The sequence below is a fragment of the Moschus berezovskii genome, chromosome 2 (genome assembly GCF_049115385.1).
Source record: "Moschus berezovskii isolate FMDL1 chromosome 2, NW_MosBer_1.0, whole genome shotgun sequence".
In the NCBI taxonomy this organism is placed as follows: domain Eukaryota; kingdom Metazoa; phylum Chordata; class Mammalia; order Artiodactyla; family Moschidae; genus Moschus; species Moschus berezovskii.
This window is the reverse complement of record NC_142461.1, coordinates 45,547,476-45,567,694: the sequence shown is the minus strand read 5'-3', so window position 1 is coordinate 45,567,694 and position 20,219 is coordinate 45,547,476. Positions and strand designations below refer to the sequence as shown.

Below are 20,219 nucleotides of genomic sequence, written 5' to 3'. Positions count from 1 at the left end.
GGGGCTCTGGTAATTTTCTTTGTTCTGAAGTGTGCTTTGATTAGTGTTGGCATCATCTATTTTTTTTCTATCTTTTCTGTATTATTTTATATTTCTATCCTATGTGTATTGTATTTGAAGGGCATTTCTTACAGACACCATATACCATCTTTTGGATTACTTGAGTACTTTTTAGTAATATATTTTATTTTATATATTGGCTTTTGACTCTATATAGATTTAAAAAATTTTTTTTTAATATTTGTATTTATTAGTTTTGGCTGTGCTAGGTCTCCCTTGCTGTGCTTGGGCTTCTCATAGTGGTGGTTTTTCTTGTTGGGAAGCACAGGCTCTAGGGTGCGAGGGCGTCAGCAGTTGTGGTGGCAGCTCAGTAGTTGCATTTCCCAGGCTCTAGAGCACAGGCTCCGTAGTTATGGTGCACTGGCTTAGTCGCTTTATAGCATGTGGGATCTTCGTGGATCAGGGATCGAGCCCATGTCTCCTGCAATGGCAGGCAGATTCTTTACCACTGAGTCACCAGGGAAGCCCTAAAAAAAAAATTGAAGTATAGTTGATTTACAATGTTCTGTTTAATTTTTTTTTTCTGTTTAATTTATGTTGTTTGTATACATTTTTGTTGTCATTGTTGGTTGCTATGGGAATTATAGTATACATACCTAACTTTTCATGTAATCAGATAAAATGTAGAAATTATATAATAAATTATGTCTTTCTGGCCTCTTCCCTTTATATTAGAGTGTTCATGTGTATTATAACTTTAGACATTGAAAATTCTGTACATATCATATGTATGACAGATCATACGTATGACCATATGTATATGCCTTTACGATTTTCCATTAAGAAATTGGGCATGACAGTAATAATTTTACAAAGGAAAATTCTTGGTGATAAAGGCCTTAATTGATAAAATTTGGTGAGTCAAAAGCAGATTGCATCTTTGCTGTAAGCTTTACATTAAAGGCAATTGAAATAAAAAATTATTTTAGCAAAATAAACACGAAAATTGAAAAAAAATAGAAATAGTCTATCTTTAGTAAAGTAATAAAAAATTAATGGACCCATTAGAATTTGCACTGAAAGAATACTTTGTTGATAAAAGATTAGTGTTCCACATTCAAAAACACATACACAACATACTATACACACACAGCTTTGGTCAGGATGGAAGGGATGAAGGCTTGAAGAGTCAGAGAAGCTTACACTGCCACATCTGTTTTTTTAAAAAAATTGTATCTGAATGTGTGCATATGAACATTTGTATTCTGAAAAATCTCAGACTCTACTGCCTGCTAACTGGGTTTCCACTGATGGCATGGGGGAATGCATTACAAATAACTTTTCACTTTCTACTTTATCCAGTTCCGTTTCTTTTAATATTTTGATATAGCATGTTTCATTTCTATAATAAAAAGCTAATCAAAATTCTGTATTAATAGCAGTGACTTACAATGGAATTAAGTATTGAAAAAAGAAAGGATAAAAAACAGTAAAAGTGTTACCTCTGGGGTTTGCTCTAAGGTTCTATTTGGGCTGTTTTGGTAGAGTTTTCTTTTTAACATGGTTCTAAACAAGCTTCGTATGGATGTGAGAGTTGGACTGTGAAGAAAGCTGATCGCCGAAGAATTGATGCTTTTGAACTGTGGTGTTGGAGAAGACTCTTGAGAGTCCCTTGGACTGCAAGGAGATCCAACCAGTCCATCCTAAAGGAGATCAATCCTGGGTGTTCATTGGAAGGACTGATGCTAAAGCTGAAACTGCAATACTTTGGCCACCTCATGTGATGAGTTGACTCACTGGAAAAGAGTCTGATGCTGGGAAAGGTTGGGGGCGGGAGGAGAAGGGGACGACAGAGAATGAGATGGCTGGATGGCATCACCGACTCTGTGGACATGAGTTTGAGTGTACTCCGGGAGTTGGTGATGGACAGGGAGGCCTGGCATGCTGCGATTCATGGGGTCGCGGAGAGTCAGACACGACTGAGCGACTGAACTGAACTGAACTGAAACAAGCTTCTTCTGTGTGTGTCCTCTGTTTTCATAAGAGAAGTGATATTCTGTATTGGATCCAGTTATTGGATGAAAATAATTGCATCTAGAGGAATGCCCTTGGACGGTGTTCCTGTGTTATGTTTTAGACTAATCTCAAAGTGAACCTTAGCCGTTGGGCCCCACTGGATTATTTCAGGATGTAAGCTAAACTAAGTAAGTTGGGTTACACAGTTAAAGTAGTGTTCTGGGTGTGTTGATTTCTGCTAGGTTTCATTCTTTTTGAGGCCTTTAGAATAGTGGCTGGTGAGGAGATAATCATGTATGTAGTGAAGTAAATTAAAAGATGCTTACTTCTTGGAAGGAAAGTTATGACCAACCTAGACAGCATATTAAAAAGCAGAGACATTACTTTGCCAACAAAGGTTCATCTAGTCAAGGCTATGGTTTTTCCAGTATGGATGTGAGAGTTGGACTATAAAGAAAGCTGAGTGCCAAAGAATTGATGCTTTTGAACTGTGGTGATGGAGAAGACTCTTGAGAGTCCCTTGGACTGCAAGGAGATCCAGTCAGTCCATCCTAAAGGAGATCAGTCCTGGGTGTTTATTGGAAGGACTGATGTTGAAGCAGAAACTCCAGTACTTTGGCCACCTGATGCGAAGAGCTGACTCATTTGAAAAGACTCTGATGCTGGGAAAGGTTGAGGGCGGGAGGAGAAGGGGACGACAGAGGATGAGATGGTTGGATGGCATCATCGACTCTGTGGACATGGGTTTGAGTGGACTCCGGGAATTGGTGGTGGACAGGGAGGCCTGGCGTGCTGCGGTTCATGGGGTCGCAGAGAGTCGGACATGACTGAGCAGCTGAACTGAACTGAAACATCTGGCATGGCTCAACCACAGAACAGTGGATAAGGCTATAGAATAATAGAAGTAAAATTACTGTCGTAGCAACATACATATGCCTGGTCAAAACAACTAGGTCCTAAACATCAGTGGGCAGAACTGCCCTACACACACCAACGTTGGTTTATCTAGAGTCTAAACATATACGGAGTACAGTTTTTTTAAAAGTCTGTTTTCTCTTTCTAAGGAGAGATTAGTAATAGTAATTCTCTTCTGACTTAAGGATTTGTATATTAATAAAAGAATACTAAAATGTGTAGTATGGAGCTGTGAATTTTGGAGCTAATTTTCATTATTTTTCTGTATCTGCAAAGAAAAAGGCAAAGGAAGTAATAATATGCATTATGCATTGGATGCCTGCCTCAAAATTAGGCTTATTTGTTCCCATTTTATAAGAATACTCAGGTCCAGAAAGGTAAGTATTTTAGTGTTTTAGAGAGTTACTAAGTGTGGGATTTCTACTAATGGCTATTTAGTTTTGAGGCCTCTGTTTTTAAAATCTTGTCACAATAATATGTAATAGTACTTACATATTTGAGTGACATTGAGTACCTGTTATGAATAGGTATCATATAAAGCTGGATGATTTGAAAGAACCCAAAGTAAAGCACAGTGTGTACTAGAGGTTCCTTCCTTCTTGCTTCTTTTTGGGGGCGTATATAGAGCCTCTAAGACTGCCTAGAACAGGATTGCCTTTAGTCTTAAGAGAAGGATATCGAATAAATAGACTGATAAATCGGTGGATGAGGGGTCCAGGAAAATTGGTAGAAGAGGTTAGAAAACAGGGCATTTTAAGTAGAAATATTAATCTCAGCTCTTGATTTCGTAAATACAAATATTATGCTATGATGTTAGAAATTTTCAAAACAAGTATAGTTTAAAAAATAAAGTGATTATAGGAGAAAAAAATTTTAGTTTCTAAAAAACACATACTCTTCTGTATCAGTCATGTAATATCAATATAGATGGGTCTGCTTACTTGCCATCAGGCTTGTCAATCACACATAGTGTGGAATCTGAGTTTTTTAATTTATGGAAACCTGATTTTATTGCCAGAAATACAGCAGGAAATATCAGCTTTGCAAAATAAATTATATAGGGAGGATAAAGTTTGCTTATTTTTGAGGGGCAGCAAACTAGAAGACATTTTCCCCTGAAATTCTCCAGACTATTTTTTGAAAATTACTTTGTTAACTGAGACAAGCTTAAATTATAAAACCTATCCTTAGAGATAGTTTGGCCAAGCAGGAACATAACTAAGGGAAATGTTCCTCACATTGTTTCAAGTGGAATTTTCAGACATGTCATTGTGAAAGTATTTCCTTAGATCATCCTTTAGAGGAGTTTTGCTTTTTTTTTTTTTTCCTTTGAAATCCTTATTTTTGAGTGTTTTATTGGGTCAAAAATGAAGGAATATTAAAGCACCAATTTGATGCAGTTTTCTCTTTGTTTGCTTGAGGTAGTTTTTTCTATCCTCTTGGCTGTAAATGACAAACCAACTTAAGTAGAATGACAGTAGATTTGGTGAAATTATGAACAACCAAGAGCTTGGACAGATCTGTCCACAAGGATGAAATGCTTTCAGGATACTTTCTGATACTCCTTTAATTTTTCATCTTTGTCTGTCTCTTAGCTTCATTCTGTCCTGTTGACTCAAATCAGTAGTCCTTCACTGAATTATTATGTGCTAGACACGATTTCAGTTGGTGGAGAAGCAAGTGATAGCATAAGACAAACTAAGTCTGTGTCCTCAAGAAGCACTCTTTCTGGTGCAGGGACTTGTTCTACATAGCAGGGGACAAGGCCAGAGACCGTTATGGACTTGATTTTCATCTGTAAGACCCATGAGGCAAGAGGGCGTCTTCCCCACTTACTCTCCTAGAAAAATTCCGGGGAAGGACTGTGTGTTAGGTTGTGATCCCATTCTGCAGTCAGTAACTGCACCCAGAAGGGTAAGATACTGTTACTAACTAAGCCTGGGTCATTTAAACTCAATATTCAGGGATCAGAGTCTGTTACCAAAAGGAGGAAAGGCAAAGATACTAGACAGGCAAACATAGTAGCTCTTCCTTGGCATTTGCATTATGAAGTTTGATTTCTTGTATTCGTGCTTCAGATAAACAGTTCACGTATGCCAAAGCTTTACTGATTTTGAAAACTTAAAAAAAATGTTGGTCTTTCTCCTCATTTCTAAATCTAAAGTAATTGTGAACTTCAGTTTGATATGCGAAGAGCCAGATAAATAATTTAACGTGTTGCTTCCCACATAATTCGCCACACTGATTGGAAAGTTGTAGTCTTGTAGATTATAAAGACATGGTTTTGAAAGCTAATGTTGCATGGTGTTTTAGTTTGGGTTTCTCCAAAACACGGACTTGTTTGGTTGATTCCAGGAAGAGCTGTTAAGGAAGTAGTGAAGAGGTGGGGAAAGGACAAAAGCCAGTATGAATGTGTTAATAAGTAGTATACCACAGTGGACAACAGGAGCTCAGGCCTACTAAGCACCTCTGATTGATCATGTGGAACATACCTCAGAATTGTCTCAATGAGGAGATAAGGAAACTGGGGTATTTATCCATCACTTTTGTCCCTCAGTCGTTGGAGGTTTAAGGGATGTTGACTTCCAGCCACTTCCTGTTTGGCCTGCTGCCTGTTGAGTGTGCTCCTTCAGTTTAGAGAAAGCTCTGAGGCACAGAGGGACAGATGCTTGAGAATTGTTCAGAGAACTGTCCATAGAAACTGCAGGTGCTCTCCATAGTGACTGTGAATGGATATGGGTAGGCCTTTGATAGTTTCAGCTATAAATGGTGAAAGATATGGTATATCCTCAAGTAGGTGGGTTGTTCCTTTGATTTTTCACCAAAATTCCCATGTAGTGCTAGAACAACATAAGTGCCATACTTACCTCCCACCCCAGTTCAGCTCATTTTCTCTACATTATGATTGTTGACACTGTCGGCTGAAATGTACTGCAGAAATTTCAGGGGCTTAACAAAGGTTTATTGTAGCCAGTGTAGTTTTGGTGGCTTTCTGGAAGAGCTTTCCTCCAAACAATGACTCAGAGCTCCAAGCTGAAATTCCACTGTCCCAGAGTATTCCCTGTCCACCAGGTGGACAGGAGAAAGCGTGGAGAGGGGAGATGTCACTTCAATCATAGTGTGTGGCCAGAACCAGTTACAGGGCTCCAGCCTAACTAGAAGGAAGGCACTGTCTCTGACCCATTTGGCAATGAAGAATTTTCACTCAGCTGTCAAGATTTCATGAATTTTAATAGACAGGGAGGCCTGGTGTTCTGTGATTCATGGGGTTGCAAAGAGTAGGACACAACTGAGCGACTGAACTGAACTGAATGGTGGTCTCCAAGACCCATAAGTCACATTTCTTCTTCCTTAATAGTATTCATATATTGCACATACACAATTGATTACCGTTTCCTTTATTGATGGTTACATAACAAATGGTAAAAATAAAGAACAGTTATTTACTATTCACAAAACTGAATATTCTTGCTTTGTCATTAATTTGGCACCTGGCAAAGAATTGCAGCAGAATTTCTTAATTTCCTCTTTAAAGTTTTGGCACTACTTTTCAAAAGGATTGTTTAAGGGGCTGATTTATTCTACATGAACAAATGATAGCAGAGTGTAGGATGGGGTGGTGGGAGGAGAAGCCAAAGCTGATTGATGTAATTGTCAAAGCAGGAAGTGATGAAACCTGAAATTAGGACAGATGGTAAAGAATCTGCCTGTAATGCTGGAGACCCAGGTTTGATCCCTGGGTTGGGAAGATCCCCAGGAGAAGGAGATGGCAATCCACTCCAGTATTCTTGACTGGGAAATCCCTTGGACCGAGGAACCTGGTGGTCTATAGTCCATGGGGTCACAGAGTTGGACACAACTGAGCAGTCTCTCAGAGCCATCTGAGATGCTGCCTCCCGGGCTGCAGTCCTCATTTTGCCCCAAATAAAACTTACAACTTTCAAGTTGTACATCTTTTTTTAGTTGACACTTATGGCGACCACAATGGGACCCAGAGTGGACTTCCTTCCTTTGACTGGACTCCAAGAGGAACCAGAGCTTTGGTACCAGCAGTGGCCCCGTGCGCCCATCCACCTCCTTGGGGAGTGCAGACAAATTTGGGTTTAATATAGGAGAAGGCAGTGGCACCCCACTCCAGTACTCTTGCCTGGAGAATCCCATGGACGGAGGAGCCTGGTGGACTGTAGTCCATGGCGTCGCAAAGAGTCGGACATGACTGAGCGACTTCACTTTCACTTTTTCCTTTCATGCATTGGAGAAGGAAATGGCAACCCACTCCAGTGTTCTTGCCTGGAGAATCCCAGGGACTGCGGAGCCTGGTGGGCTGCCATCTATGGGGTCTCACAGAGTCAGACACGACTGAAGTGACTTAGCAGCAACAGCAGAGTGACTAACACTGATGGATATGGAAAGGAAGGAATGATAAGGAAGTATTGTCTCGGTGAATCTTACAGTTTTTGTTCGGGAGAGTTTACAGGAGAGGAAAAGGTAAAGTGATTTTGGAAGGCCAATAGTGCTTCTCCCTCAGAGCTTTTTCCCAAGATGCTCTTCTCTCCAGCTGGGCCACCTCTCATATACTCTTTCCTCTCTCCTGTGTCTGTTCAAAGGCCTTCCTAAGTTCTGTATAAAATGGCAACCTCACACAACTTGCTCCTCTACTGCTTTGCCCTATTTCCCCCTGTTATTGACACCTACCATATTGGTTTTATGAACAACTTCCCCTATTAGAATACAAGTTTTGTAACGGCAGGCATCTTTTCTCTTGTTCATTCCTATATCTGTAATAGGTACGCAATAAATGTTTATTGAATGAAAGCCATGGAAGGTAGGCCACTCAGGAGATGAATAGACGTGGTAGGTTTAAAATTGCTTTGTAACTCACCTCTTTAGACATATACGGCAGGCAATTCTAAAATGTATTTCTTAAGGGATAGAGAATTGAAGCTAGTGGTGTAGATGTTAACAATTACAACATGACGCATGTACTGATTGGTATGAAAATTTCAAGTACCTCTTGAAATAGGAAATTTAAATTCCCTTTTGTTTTTTGTATTTTATTTATTGTTGCTCTTTGAAGACTCGTATTAACAAGTCTTTATTGGTTGCAAAAGGATCTGTTTTAGTTTTTAAAAAAAATTGTTTGCAAGAAAAGTGTAAGACTGCAGTGGAAGCCCAGAAAGGAGCTGTGACATGCTGTGAACTAAGGTAGCATGAACTTTGGTTACAGCTGGCTGATGCTGAGAATGCTCGAGGGCTAAGTCCTTGCTTCACTGTTCAGTATTTCCTCTTACTGTTTGTTTAGACTTGAATTTAGTGTAAAAAAGTTGCTAGTGCCTGCTTTAGAGTGATGAATTAAAGGCCAATTATTCCTTCTTCTCCATTTTTAAAAAAAAATTTTATTGAAATGTAGTTGCTTTACAATATTGTATTAATTTCTGCCGTATAGCAAAGTGATTCAGTTATACATTTATATATTCTTTTTTATATATTCTCCCCTTCTCCTCCATTTCTTAAAGCTCTTACTTTATACTTCTTTACAGGCAACCTTCTTTAAAGGGTCATGTCTAAGTTCTCACATCCTATTTATGCCTCAGATTATACAGTATGACTTCTGCCTGATGACTTTTTTGATTATCTCTTGAAAGGGTGGGAGTACAGTGTTCTCTACATGCCAGGTGTTTTATATATTTTTTTCTGTTTGATCCTCACAGCAATCCAGAGACAACCTTTCCCCCAAACTTCTCTTTGCAGGACCCTGAAATGTTCTTGTTTCCTAAGATTCCATTCAGTACCCCCTTCTCTTATGCTTCATCAGTTGTGTATGCACTAGTCACTTTAACCTGTATAGACAGATTACTTCTAAGTTTCTCCTTCTGACACAGAACTCTAGACACACTCAGTAAAGTGTAAAACTGACTTAAGTCTCAATTTAATATCCTACAACTTATCAAACCCAGAGTTTGAAATTGAATTATAGACAGGTTGCCTGAGCCTGCAACTTGGGGAAATCATCATCATGCTAGATGTTATTTACTAGATTTGTGCTCTGTACAGAAATATTCTCATTTAATCCTCACAACAACCCTGTTTGTTTTACAGAAGCACTAAGAGAGATTTAGAAGAGTTAAGGAGCTTAACCAGTTGGCAGTACAACAGATGAAGTTGGGTTTGAACAGAATATGTGTAGTTGCAAACTCCATACTCGATCCGTTCTGTGGCACTTCTGGTCCCCCTCCCTTCAACATGAGCACAGCACATGTACACGTATGAGCACCCACTACTGCTGACCTTTTGAGTTGCTCTTGCTTCTGGTTGCTTTGCTTACTTGGATTATTGCAATAGCCACTTAATAAATCTTCCTGACTTAGTTTGTTTTACATCCATACTGCTGTCAAAAAATTTCTTCTAAAATGCAAATTTGATTATGTCATTTCCCTTATTGCCTTTAGGATAAAATACTTGGCACACTATTCAAGACCTTCTTTGTTCGTGGTCATGTTGTGTACACGGTCCTTTTGTTTCAGCCATTATAAGGTACATTTACGTCCTAGAGCTATATTTCAGGATTACGTTTTGTTCTTTGGGTATGCCCTTTAGTTGTTTCATCACTGTCAATTTCCCATTTTTAAGAGTTGCATTAAGTGGCAGCTTTTTCATAAAACCTCTGCTCTTTCAGCATTTCCTTCCTCTCCCTTTGAGTTTCCTAATTTGTGATCACTAGTACCGTGGTCCTTATAGGTATGACCTCTTATAGGTGGGAAAAGGAAAGATGCCAATGATGATGGAAAAATTTAAATTTGGACTATGAGGAAGCTGTAGTTGAGGACTCAGAAGGAGATGAGAAAGATATCGTTGAAACTGGAGAAAGGGGCGTCCTTGTTATGTTGAGGCAGAACATTTAGCAACACTCTTGACATTAGTAGCATGGAAAGCAGGAACTATGCCTAATAAACAGGATGATCTAGCTAAGGAGATTTCTAAGCAGAGTGCGAAGGTGCCAAGAAGTTTCTTCTTGCTGCTTATAGCAAAATGTGTGAGGGGCCCTGTGACCTCATAACACTGTGGACCTATCATTCTTCTCGTTTTTTTTTTTGGTTTTCGTAATGGAAGTCATAGTTAATTTACAATGTTGTATTAGTTTCTGGTGTACAGCAAAGTGATTCAGTTATACATACATCTCTGTATATGTATGTATATATTCTTTTCATATTCTTTCCCATTATGGTTTACTGTAGGTTAGTGAATATACAGTAGGACTTTGTTTCAATCCCAGTCTCCCAATTCACCCGTCCCTTACCCCCTCTCCCCTTTGATAACCAAAAGTTTTTTTTCTATGTCTATGGATCTTTTTCTGTTTTGTAAATGAGTTCATGTGTGTCATATTTTAGATTTCATATGTAAGTGATACCTTATGGTACTTGTCTTTCTCTTTGTGGCTTCACTTGGTATAATAATCTGTAGGTTCATCCATATTGCTGCAAATGGTATTTCATTCTACTTTATGGCTGAATATAGGTACACATTGTATATATGTATACAGTGTATATATGTACCACACCTTCTTTATCCATTCCTCTGTTGATGAATATTTAGGTTGTTTCCATGTCCTGGCTGTTGTAAATTAGATTTTTAAATTTCTAGAGTAGACATTTTTTTTTATACCATGTCTATAGGAAATCAGTTTGGTTAATTTGATTATTTAGTTCTTATTAGGGTTAATCATTAATTTTGTACTGCTGTGCCTGCCCCAGTTCTTGATGATATCTGTTAATGTTTCATTGAAAACTTAATAAAAAAATTAACTGAAACCTAGAGTAACTGAAGAAAGTATGAAGTAGAAATAAATTATGGAAGCACATACTTTTCCCCTAAATTTCCCTTAACGGATTATAAAGTTCTCATGCTTATCATTTTAAAACATAATTTTTAATAATTAATAATTTTACTCTTCCCTTATATTTTCCATCAGTTTCTTTAACCTCCAATATTGGATATATTATTTATGGTTTTTGCTGTTGTAAATGTTATGAATGTCTTTGAATTTAAAACCCTTTCCACATTAAAACAGTATTTAATTTATTGCCTTCATTGAGTCTTATTTGCAGTATACAGGATCTTCATTGTTGTGTGTGGTCTTCTCTTGAGTTGTGGTGCGAGGGCTCCAGAGTGTGTGGGCCCCAGAGTTTGTGGTCCACAGACTGTCTAGTTGAGGTGCCTACACTCAGTAGTTGCAGCACACAGGCTTAGTTGCACTGAGCTGGGTGGGATCTGAGCTCCCTGACCAGGAATTGAACCCACATCCCCTGTACTGAAAAGCAGAAGCTCAACCATTGGGCCACCAGGGAAGTTCCCTTTTTCTACATTTGATTATTCTATTTACATGCCTAGATAGAGAGTCGTTGAATCAAAGTATATGAATTTTTTAAATACAGGTAGTAAGTTCACATGTAAATTTTAAAGTGTATAATTAGAAATACAGTGAAATAACTCCCTTGTACCTCTCTGTCTGCCCACCATCCAGTTCCCCTTTGTGGAGGCAGCCATCGTCATCAATTTCTTTATATTTCTTTCCAGAGACATTTTAAGTATGTGTATGTCTGTGTGTGTGTAGGAGGTGGAAGCTTAGACAGTGGATGAATAGACATACACTGTTATAGGCATTTAATCATACTATGTGTACTATTATGGAGTAGGGAATGGCAACCCACTTCAGTATTCTTGCCTGGAAAATCCCATGGACAAAGGAGCCTGACAGGGTACAGTCCATGGAGTTGCAAAGAGCTGGACATGACTAAGCGAGCTGCTGCTGCTGCTAAGTCACTTCAGTCGTGTCCAACTCTGTGCGACCCCATAGACGGCAGCCCACCAGGCTCCCCCATCCCTGGAATTCTCCAGGCAAGAACACTGGAGTGGGTTGCCATTTCCTTCTCCATGTGTGAAAGTGAAAAGTGAAAGTGAAGTCGCTCAGTCATGTCTGACTTGTAGCGACCCCATGGACTTCAGCCTACCAGGCTCCTCCGTCCATGGGATTTTCTAGGCAAGAGTACTGAGCGAGCACATGTGTACTATTTAAGATAAAATCAACTACATGTAACTTTACTAGAATTTAATAAAAGAAGAGGAAGGTAAAATGAAATTGAAGGAATTTCTTTTGATTTATCTATTTCTTGGGTTCCATGGTTGGGACTCTGCTTTCACTGCCTAGGGCCTGTGTTCAATCCCTGATCAGAAAACTAAGATCTCTCCTGCAAGCCACACAGCACAGCCTGAAAAAAAAAAAAGCATTCTTCATCAGAAGAAAATTAAAATACTTACAATACTAGTAATGTATGAGAAATATAAATTAGCAGTAAAATTAAAATTTTTAGAACTCTAACAGTTGGAATCCAAATAAAATGATATTTTTAATCTTTGGGAAAATTGAGAAAAATTAATAAATATACTTAAGAATGTGGTAAATGAGTATTCTTGTAAGGGCAAAATTCTTTCTGGTGGCAGGTAATTTGGCAATATTTAAAATTTTAATATGTGTTTACCCTTGGAGATACAAAATTTGATGTCTAGAAATTTTTCATAAAGAGATAAGTAAGCATAAAATGATATATATCTGCCGCTGAAAATGTCCATCACTATAAGATTAAGTTATGATGTATCTAATCAATTGGATACTGTACAGTTGTTAATATTAAAAATGGTGATGAAAGAAGGAGGGGACATGTATACCTATGGCTGATTCATGCTGATGTATGGCAGAAACCAACACAATATTGTAAATCAATTATCCTTCAATTAAAAATAAACTTTAAAAAATGGTGGTATAGATTCATATTTATTACAGTGGAAATAGGTCCTTGACATGCCCTTTTTCTTTCTCAACAATAATAGCATGCCTAATGGGACCTTGTTTGTATAAAATTGTACATGTGTATAAATGTAGACAGATTTCTGGAAATAAATACTTAAAATGATTATCTCTGAGTGGTGGCCTTTTGGGATTTTGTGGGTTTTTTTTTTCACTACTGTTTGGTTTCTTTAGTGTTTATCATTTTCATACTTGAAGAAGGAAGAGTATTTTTCCCCTTGCTGAACAAATGAATATGTCTAATTTATCGCTTCTGCTTGTTAATTGACTTTGTGGATAACAAGAAATACAGCTTTTAAGCCAATACCTGATAAATTCTAGAAATACCTAACTCTAACAATGTCTGTAGAAACTTTCTAATGTGATATCTTAGGGCCATGGTTTGGGATGCTCTAGTACTGCCGTTGAAATTACCCAAGAACTGGTGCCGATAGTTCGGAAGTTCTGAACTCCAGAGCCCGGGGCATTTACTGAAATTTTCATTGCCACACCCTACTGTAAGTGCTTTAAGGCTTGATTTTTAAAGAACAGAGTCAAGTTTGAACCTTTGTTTTTGTTGCTTTGATTTACTTTTTCTCAGCTTTGTTTATAATTAACAAAATTGTTAGATATATAAAGCGTAGCTCATAATGATTCAATATATGTATACATTGTGAAAAGATTACTCCCATTTACTTCATTAAAGCATCCATCACTTCACATATTTATCTTTTTATCTTTTATGCGAGAGAACATTAAGTTCTACTCTTTCGGTGAATTTCACTTATACAATATAGTGTTACCAATTGTAGTCACCATGTTATGTATTACCATCTCAGATCTTATTTATTCATTTATAGCTGAAAATTTATACTCTTTCATCAGCCTTTCCCTGTTTCTCCCATACCCCTGGCCGTCACTTTTCCTATTATCTGTTTCCCTGAGTTTGACTCTTTAGAAAAGATTGTACATGTAAGTGATACAGTGCAGTATTAATTTTTGTGGCTTTACTTTGGATTAACAAAGTATCTGAATTTATTGCACACACCTGCCCTTGTTGATAAACGATAGAAATATTAGAAATCATTCTCTTTTCTGCATATATGTCAAGTATTGTTTAAATCATTGGGATGAGGGAAAGTAAAATTCCTGCCCTCCAAAATCTCACTCTCCTAGAGCACTGGGACAGTCAGGAGACCATTTCAGTGAACTGTCCCAAGGCAGCACACAGGAAGGCTTTTGACCTAGATGTTGATGTATTGTTTTTTTGGGTTTGGGTGACTATTTAAGGAAGATTTTTTTTTCAGAGGAAACATTTGAACTGAATTTTGAATTTCAGTTCAGACATCTGAACTAAAGTTTCAAAGATTCAACGTAAATTAGCCAAACCCAGGAAAGGGATATGAGGGTAATGTAGGTAGAGACAAACTCTTGGAGGCAGACAGGGCATGGCACATGTTGGGAACTGTAAGGCCTTCAGCATGGTTGGGATTAGAGGCAGTCCAGGCAAGAAAAAGGGAGGCTGGAGAAGCCAGATCATGAAGGGTCTTGTCAGCTGTCAGCGAGTTTCTTTCTCTGGACTTCCATGTAAATACAGCCTTTGTTCACAGAGACTGGAATTCTTTGAGTCATCTTTGACTCTTAAGTCTTCCTCCCTTCCCTTAAACTTCCTCATAATTAGGCACCAAATCTTGTCAATTTTGGGAACTTGCATTGAAATAGAATAATGACAAACTAGATGTAGACTCTGTTCTTTATGGCAGGCTGTAGCTTAGTCTTTTTAATTTCTAGGGCTTAGCACTGGCTTCCAGACCCTTAGGAAATGTTTACATGAAGGGAGTTCAAAAGAAAATGTTTAGTGTTTTTACGTGTGACCTTGTATAACTTTTCTATTCTCCATTTTGTTATGGAAAATCTAATAGTCTTAGAAAGTCTAATTGAAAAGTCAGTGCTTGGATCATTTAAAATCTTGATAATGAAATCAGACCAATTTGATTGGTGCACTGAACAGCGATAGAAGTAATGTAGTTAAGGAAGAAAAGTGCCAGACGGCTTTTAACAATTGGATTTTAATGAATATACCCCAGTTTACATAGTCTGTGTCCCTTTTTTGTGGCCAAGAACAATAGTTTTGTGACTATCCCAGTAGAGATTCATTTTTTAGTTAAAGGAAAAATCATGTACATGTATATTTATTGCTTTTCACTTGTTACAGGTAGTTATATGAGTACATGCTTCCTTGAACTTATCGATATATACTGTATTTTTTGTTTAACTATCAACAACACAGTTGCTTCACAAGATATGGCTCAGATACATAATTTGTTTTCAAAATGGCACAATTATGTCACTAAAACAATGCCTAAATGTTGCAAAAGCTAACCATATCTCTGCAGTGTCTTCCTTTTATGGTGGAATTGAATCTCTTATTTGGGTCACATAACCAGCAACTGAACTTTTATACTTGTAACTATATAAGACCCTTGTCAAGAAATAATGTGATATGATTAGAAGAGAGGCATCTTAAAATGTTTTCATATATGGCCTTAAGAAAAACAAGGTATTTGTTATATAGAGAGAGCTTGAATGGTAGCATTATAATATAATCTACTTATGCCTATATTCATGTTTCATATTTTTAAATCCTTTAATTTTTAAATTTTTGTAATATAATTAGCTAAGCCTATTACTTTCCCCCTTCAAAAAAAAAAAAGAAATATGAGAGTATTTTTTCTATATCACCTCTAACTTCCCATTACCCCTAGTTTCTTTTCTTTTTTTTATAGTTTTTTATTTTTGGCTTATATCTAAATACATATCCTGTAGCTTGAAATGTAAAATATATTTGCATGTATGTCTTCAAGTATAGCTCCTATAGGCTGGTTAGTTTGGTTTCTTGCAGTCTATTTATTATAACAAAACTCAGTAAGACATGTGCCTGACAGAGCTGATTAAAGTGGAATTTTACTGTAATTTATGTTAGCTGCCTTATTTCCTTTTGAGTGAGTATAGGTAGTATAGTAATAAGTGATATTTACCTATTACACCTACTTAAACCCAAGCTGAGCATTTTAAAAATGGGTAGATAAGGATGGTGGCCTTTCTTATGCCTTTTTATCTCTCAGGACACATTAAGCTCGTAAATCCTCTCTTGGATAATATTGATACATTTGTATTTGTCTTTTTTTCTGTTTTTTTGTAGCGATTAATTGTAGTGGTAAGAAATAATACAGATATCTTTTGTACACTTAGCCTATTTTCTCCAGTGATAACATTTTTGTAGGATTACATAGTATTTTGACATTGTACAAACCAGTGCTCTTACTCAAATTTCTTCAGTTTTTACTTGTACTTGTGTGTATGTGTTTTAAATTCTATACTGCTTAATCTCCTTTTTCTGTTTGTACATCCACCACTACAGTCAAGATGCTGAATAGTTTTCTGTCACCAGAGGGTCCTGCATGTTGCCTTTTTGTCACACCTGCTTCTCTCCTGCCGCTTCACTTTCCCTCTTCCTATCTACTAGTGGGCCCCTGGCAACCATTAATCTTTCTTCCACTTATAAAATTTTGTCATGTCAAAAATGTACAAATGAAGTCATAAGTAGCCATTTGAGAGTGACTGTTTTTACCTAATATATCTGGAAATGAAATGAAGTTGCTTCAGCCGTGATCAACTCTTTGCGACCCTGTGAACTGTAGCCTGCCAGGCTGTTCTGTCCACAGGATTTTCCAGGCAAGAGTACTGGAGTTGGTTGCCATTTCCTTCTCCAAGGGATTTTCTCAACCCAGGGATTGAACCTGGATCTCCCGCATTGCAGGCAGACTCTTTATCTTCTGAACCACCAGGGAATCCCTTAATGTGAGAGCCATCCAAGTTTGTGTGAATCAATAGCTTATTCTTCTTTGTCACTCACTTTTTATATTTAAGTTAGAGAAACTGTACCTAGTTTCTGCTTTGTTTCCTTCCTAAGCTATTTTTTAAATAAATATATCTGTCTTAAATCTAGGGGACAAAACGAGACCGCCTTCCTCCAGCCCCTCTAGCATCATCCGCCGTACCTCCTCCCTGGATACACTCGCTGCTCCGTACCTGGCAGGGCACTGGCCTCGTGATGGTCATGGGCAAGCTGCTCCTTGCATGAAGGACAAGGCCACACAGGTAGGTTTATTACAGTTCTTATCTTGAAGTGTTTCACTCTGAAACCATTTCTCATAATATTGTTTATTCTACTCTGCTCTCAAATTCTTAAAACTAGTGTGTATTAGCATTATCTGGGAAGCTTATCAAAAATGCAGATCCCCAGGCTTGACCTTGAATGTTCTCCAGTAGGTTTTGGTTGAGTCTTGAGAATGTGCATTTTAAACAGCTCTCAAAGGAATTCTGATATATGCAGTAATTTATGGACATGTTTTCTCTCACTATTTTACAGTTTAGAACATCACAGTAAATTTAATTTATGGAATTTGGATTTTAAAAATTTGTTACAGTAAAGGTTACTTTTTCATCCAACCTTATATTTTTGTGCCAAAAATCTTCATGTTTTGGGAAACGGGGATTATTTTATATTGCTGATAGAGTCTATAAATGTAGATATCCTGACAAAAGGACTCTGGAAGCAAAGTTTTGTACTTTTAGATTTATAAAAAGTTTTAATTAAAGGGATCTTGAAAGATCATTTGATCTAACTCCTAGTTTTACGGGTGAGGAAACTAAGGTCCAAGATCATAAAGCCAGTTGTTGACTGTGTCTTAGTTGGGTGTAGTTTCTGTTGCAGCAACTTAACTACAATTATAATTTAATTAAATCTTTGTATAATCATTTAATGTTTCTCATAGTCATTAGATGGCAAGCCCATGAAGGCAGGAACTGTGTCTGACTTGCCCATTTTTATATTTTCATCCCCAGAAATTAGTACTATACTTGATGGAGTAAGTACTCCAGGAATATTTGCAACGGATTGAATGAGCTAGTTTTATGGCTAGTGAAGAATGAAAACATTTTAAAGAGTTAAAAGATCCTTGATACTGATTGTTGAAAATCAGCTAAGGTACATCTTGATTTAGGCTTTAAATTTACGTCACTTGATGGTTGCTTGATCTCAGCACTTTATGAGAGAGCGTCCTTTTACAGGACCAAGTAAATGCACTTTGCAGTGGTTTCTGGATTTACATATTGGTTTCCAGAATTCCAGATGTTCTTGATGGGGTTAGTTTGTTTTCTGTTTTCTGTTCTGATAGTCTTAAAACTGAACCCCATTGTTAGGGTAGATACTTAGGATGCGAAATTACCTTGAGCGTTTATACTCCAGTTACAACTACAGACATTGTGACTCTTCTCAAATACCTCAGAAAATATGTACGAACACAGACTTTAAACATTTAATTGTCAAATTCAGAAGATTTAGCATTGATGCAATTCTGTTCTTTATTATGTGGATACACAGACACATTTTTTTGGTTTGTTTCCCCAATTATATTCTCTGTAGCAGTTTCTTTCTTAAGCTAGGATCCAGTGAAGGAGCACAAGACAACGTTTAGATGTCATATTTCTTTAGAATTCTTTAATTTGGAACAATTCCTCAGCTTTTGTCATTTGTGACATTGATATTTTCTAAGGGTGCAAGGTGGTATTTTGTTGAATCTTCTCAACCTGGGTTTATCTGTTTTTTAAACAATTCGATTCAGTAATAACATTTTTTACAGAAACACTGTAGTTGATGTATGTTCTTTGTGCATGTGTATCAAGAGGTGCCCAATGTCAGTAATGTTTCACCCACCGGATACCCTTTGTAACTGTACCTGCATAGGCTGTGGGGAAATATTTGAGACTATAAATACCCCATTCCCCAACAGACTTTCACCCATTGTTTTTAGCATCTGTTGATGATACTTGCTTAAATCAACAATTACTGTAGAAGTTCCAAATGATGACTTACTAACTCTTGTCATTCTTCCTGCCTTTGTTTGTTGGTCTAATACTTTTTGATAGAAATGGTTCTTTATGAAATTGTCCAAAATGGATTCAAAATATCAGTTGATATGACTTAAGATTTTTTTCCCCCTCTTTAACTTTTTACTAAGAGAATGTTCAATATACAAAAAAATGGGAAGGACATTTTAGCTGTCGTTAGATTCAGCAGTTTTAAACATAGCTGTGTTTGTTTTACCAGCCTTCATGCTTTTAGGTGTGTATTTGCTGTACTTTCTCAGAGTGTGTTGCAGATTTCACAACACTTTATCCCTAAATCTTTCAGCATATATCTTGTATAATCACAGTGCCGTCAGCTCACCTAGGAAAATGAATAATTACATGATATCATGTAACATCCAGTTCATGTAAAATTTACACAAGATTTCTTTCTTTTTTTACCAGGATCCAGTTGGAGATTCAAGCATTTTACTTAGTTTCTCTTAGTTCCTTTTAATTTAGAACAGTTCATTTTCATTCTCATTCTTTCAGTTTTAATAACATTGTTACTTTATCTTATTTTATGAATGACATATTTGTAAAGGAGATACTTCATCCTTTTTGAATTAGGAAGTAACTGTAGAATATATCTCTGCACCAGTGAATATCCTGTTCCTTAGTAACTTTTCACCTAATGTTTTAGTGTCCATTGATAATCCTTGCCTACAGGTGATTTTTTTTTCCTTAAACACAAGATAGCATTTTCTATACATTTTTCTGCAATTTTGTTTTCACTTAAAGATATATAGAAAAATTTTATCCATATAGAAAAATTTCCTCTGGTGGTAAAAGTTTTTTTACATCATATATGTAAAGAGGTATTATTTTGAATAGGCTATATGTTTTTCATATAGTACAGAATTTGAGAGGCATCTTTCCCTGAGGCAGCCACTGATATCAGTTTCTTTTGTTACCATGTATATGCTTTCAGAGATACTCTACGTGTGTATATATTCTTTCTAGCAGTCCTATATATAAAGGTAGTTGCTGTACATACTGTACTGAGCCTCAACTTTTTCATTTAACAGTATCTCATGGAAATTATTTTGTATTAGTACATTTTAGATCTCTTTATTCATTTTTATAGCTACATATTATTCTGTTGTAAAGATAAGCCATAATTTATTTGGCCAATCCTCTGTTTGGTTATGGTGGTGATTATAGTCGCTAAGGTGGTTAAAGTCCCTGATGCTGGGAAGGATTGAGAGCAGAAGGAGAAGAGAGCGTCAGAGGATGAGATGGCTAAATGGCATCACTGCTGCAATGGACATGAACTTGGGCAAGCTCCGGGAGGTGGTGAGGGACAGGGAGGCCTGGCGTGCTGCTTTCCATGGGGTTACAAAGAGTCGGACACGACTAGGTGACTGAACAACGATAGTCGCTAAGTCTTGTTCGACTCTTTCAACCCCATGGACTGTAGCCTGCCAGGCTTCTCTGTTCATGGGATTTCCCAGTCAAGAATACTGGAGTGGGTGAC

The 20,219-nt window shown here is 37.2% G+C and overlaps 1 protein-coding gene across 1 annotated transcript in view; it reads left to right on the top strand.

Annotated features, from left to right (window-relative positions):
• Positions 1-20,219, top strand: part of FAM117B (family with sequence similarity 117 member B) — a 70,698-nt gene that overhangs the window by 20,123 nt on the left and 30,356 nt on the right. The window contains exon 2 of the mRNA XM_055397764.2: positions 16,782-16,933. Within this exon, the coding sequence (XP_055253739.1) occupies positions 16,782-16,933 (152 nt within the window). The remainder of the gene's footprint in view (positions 1-16,781; positions 16,934-20,219) is intronic.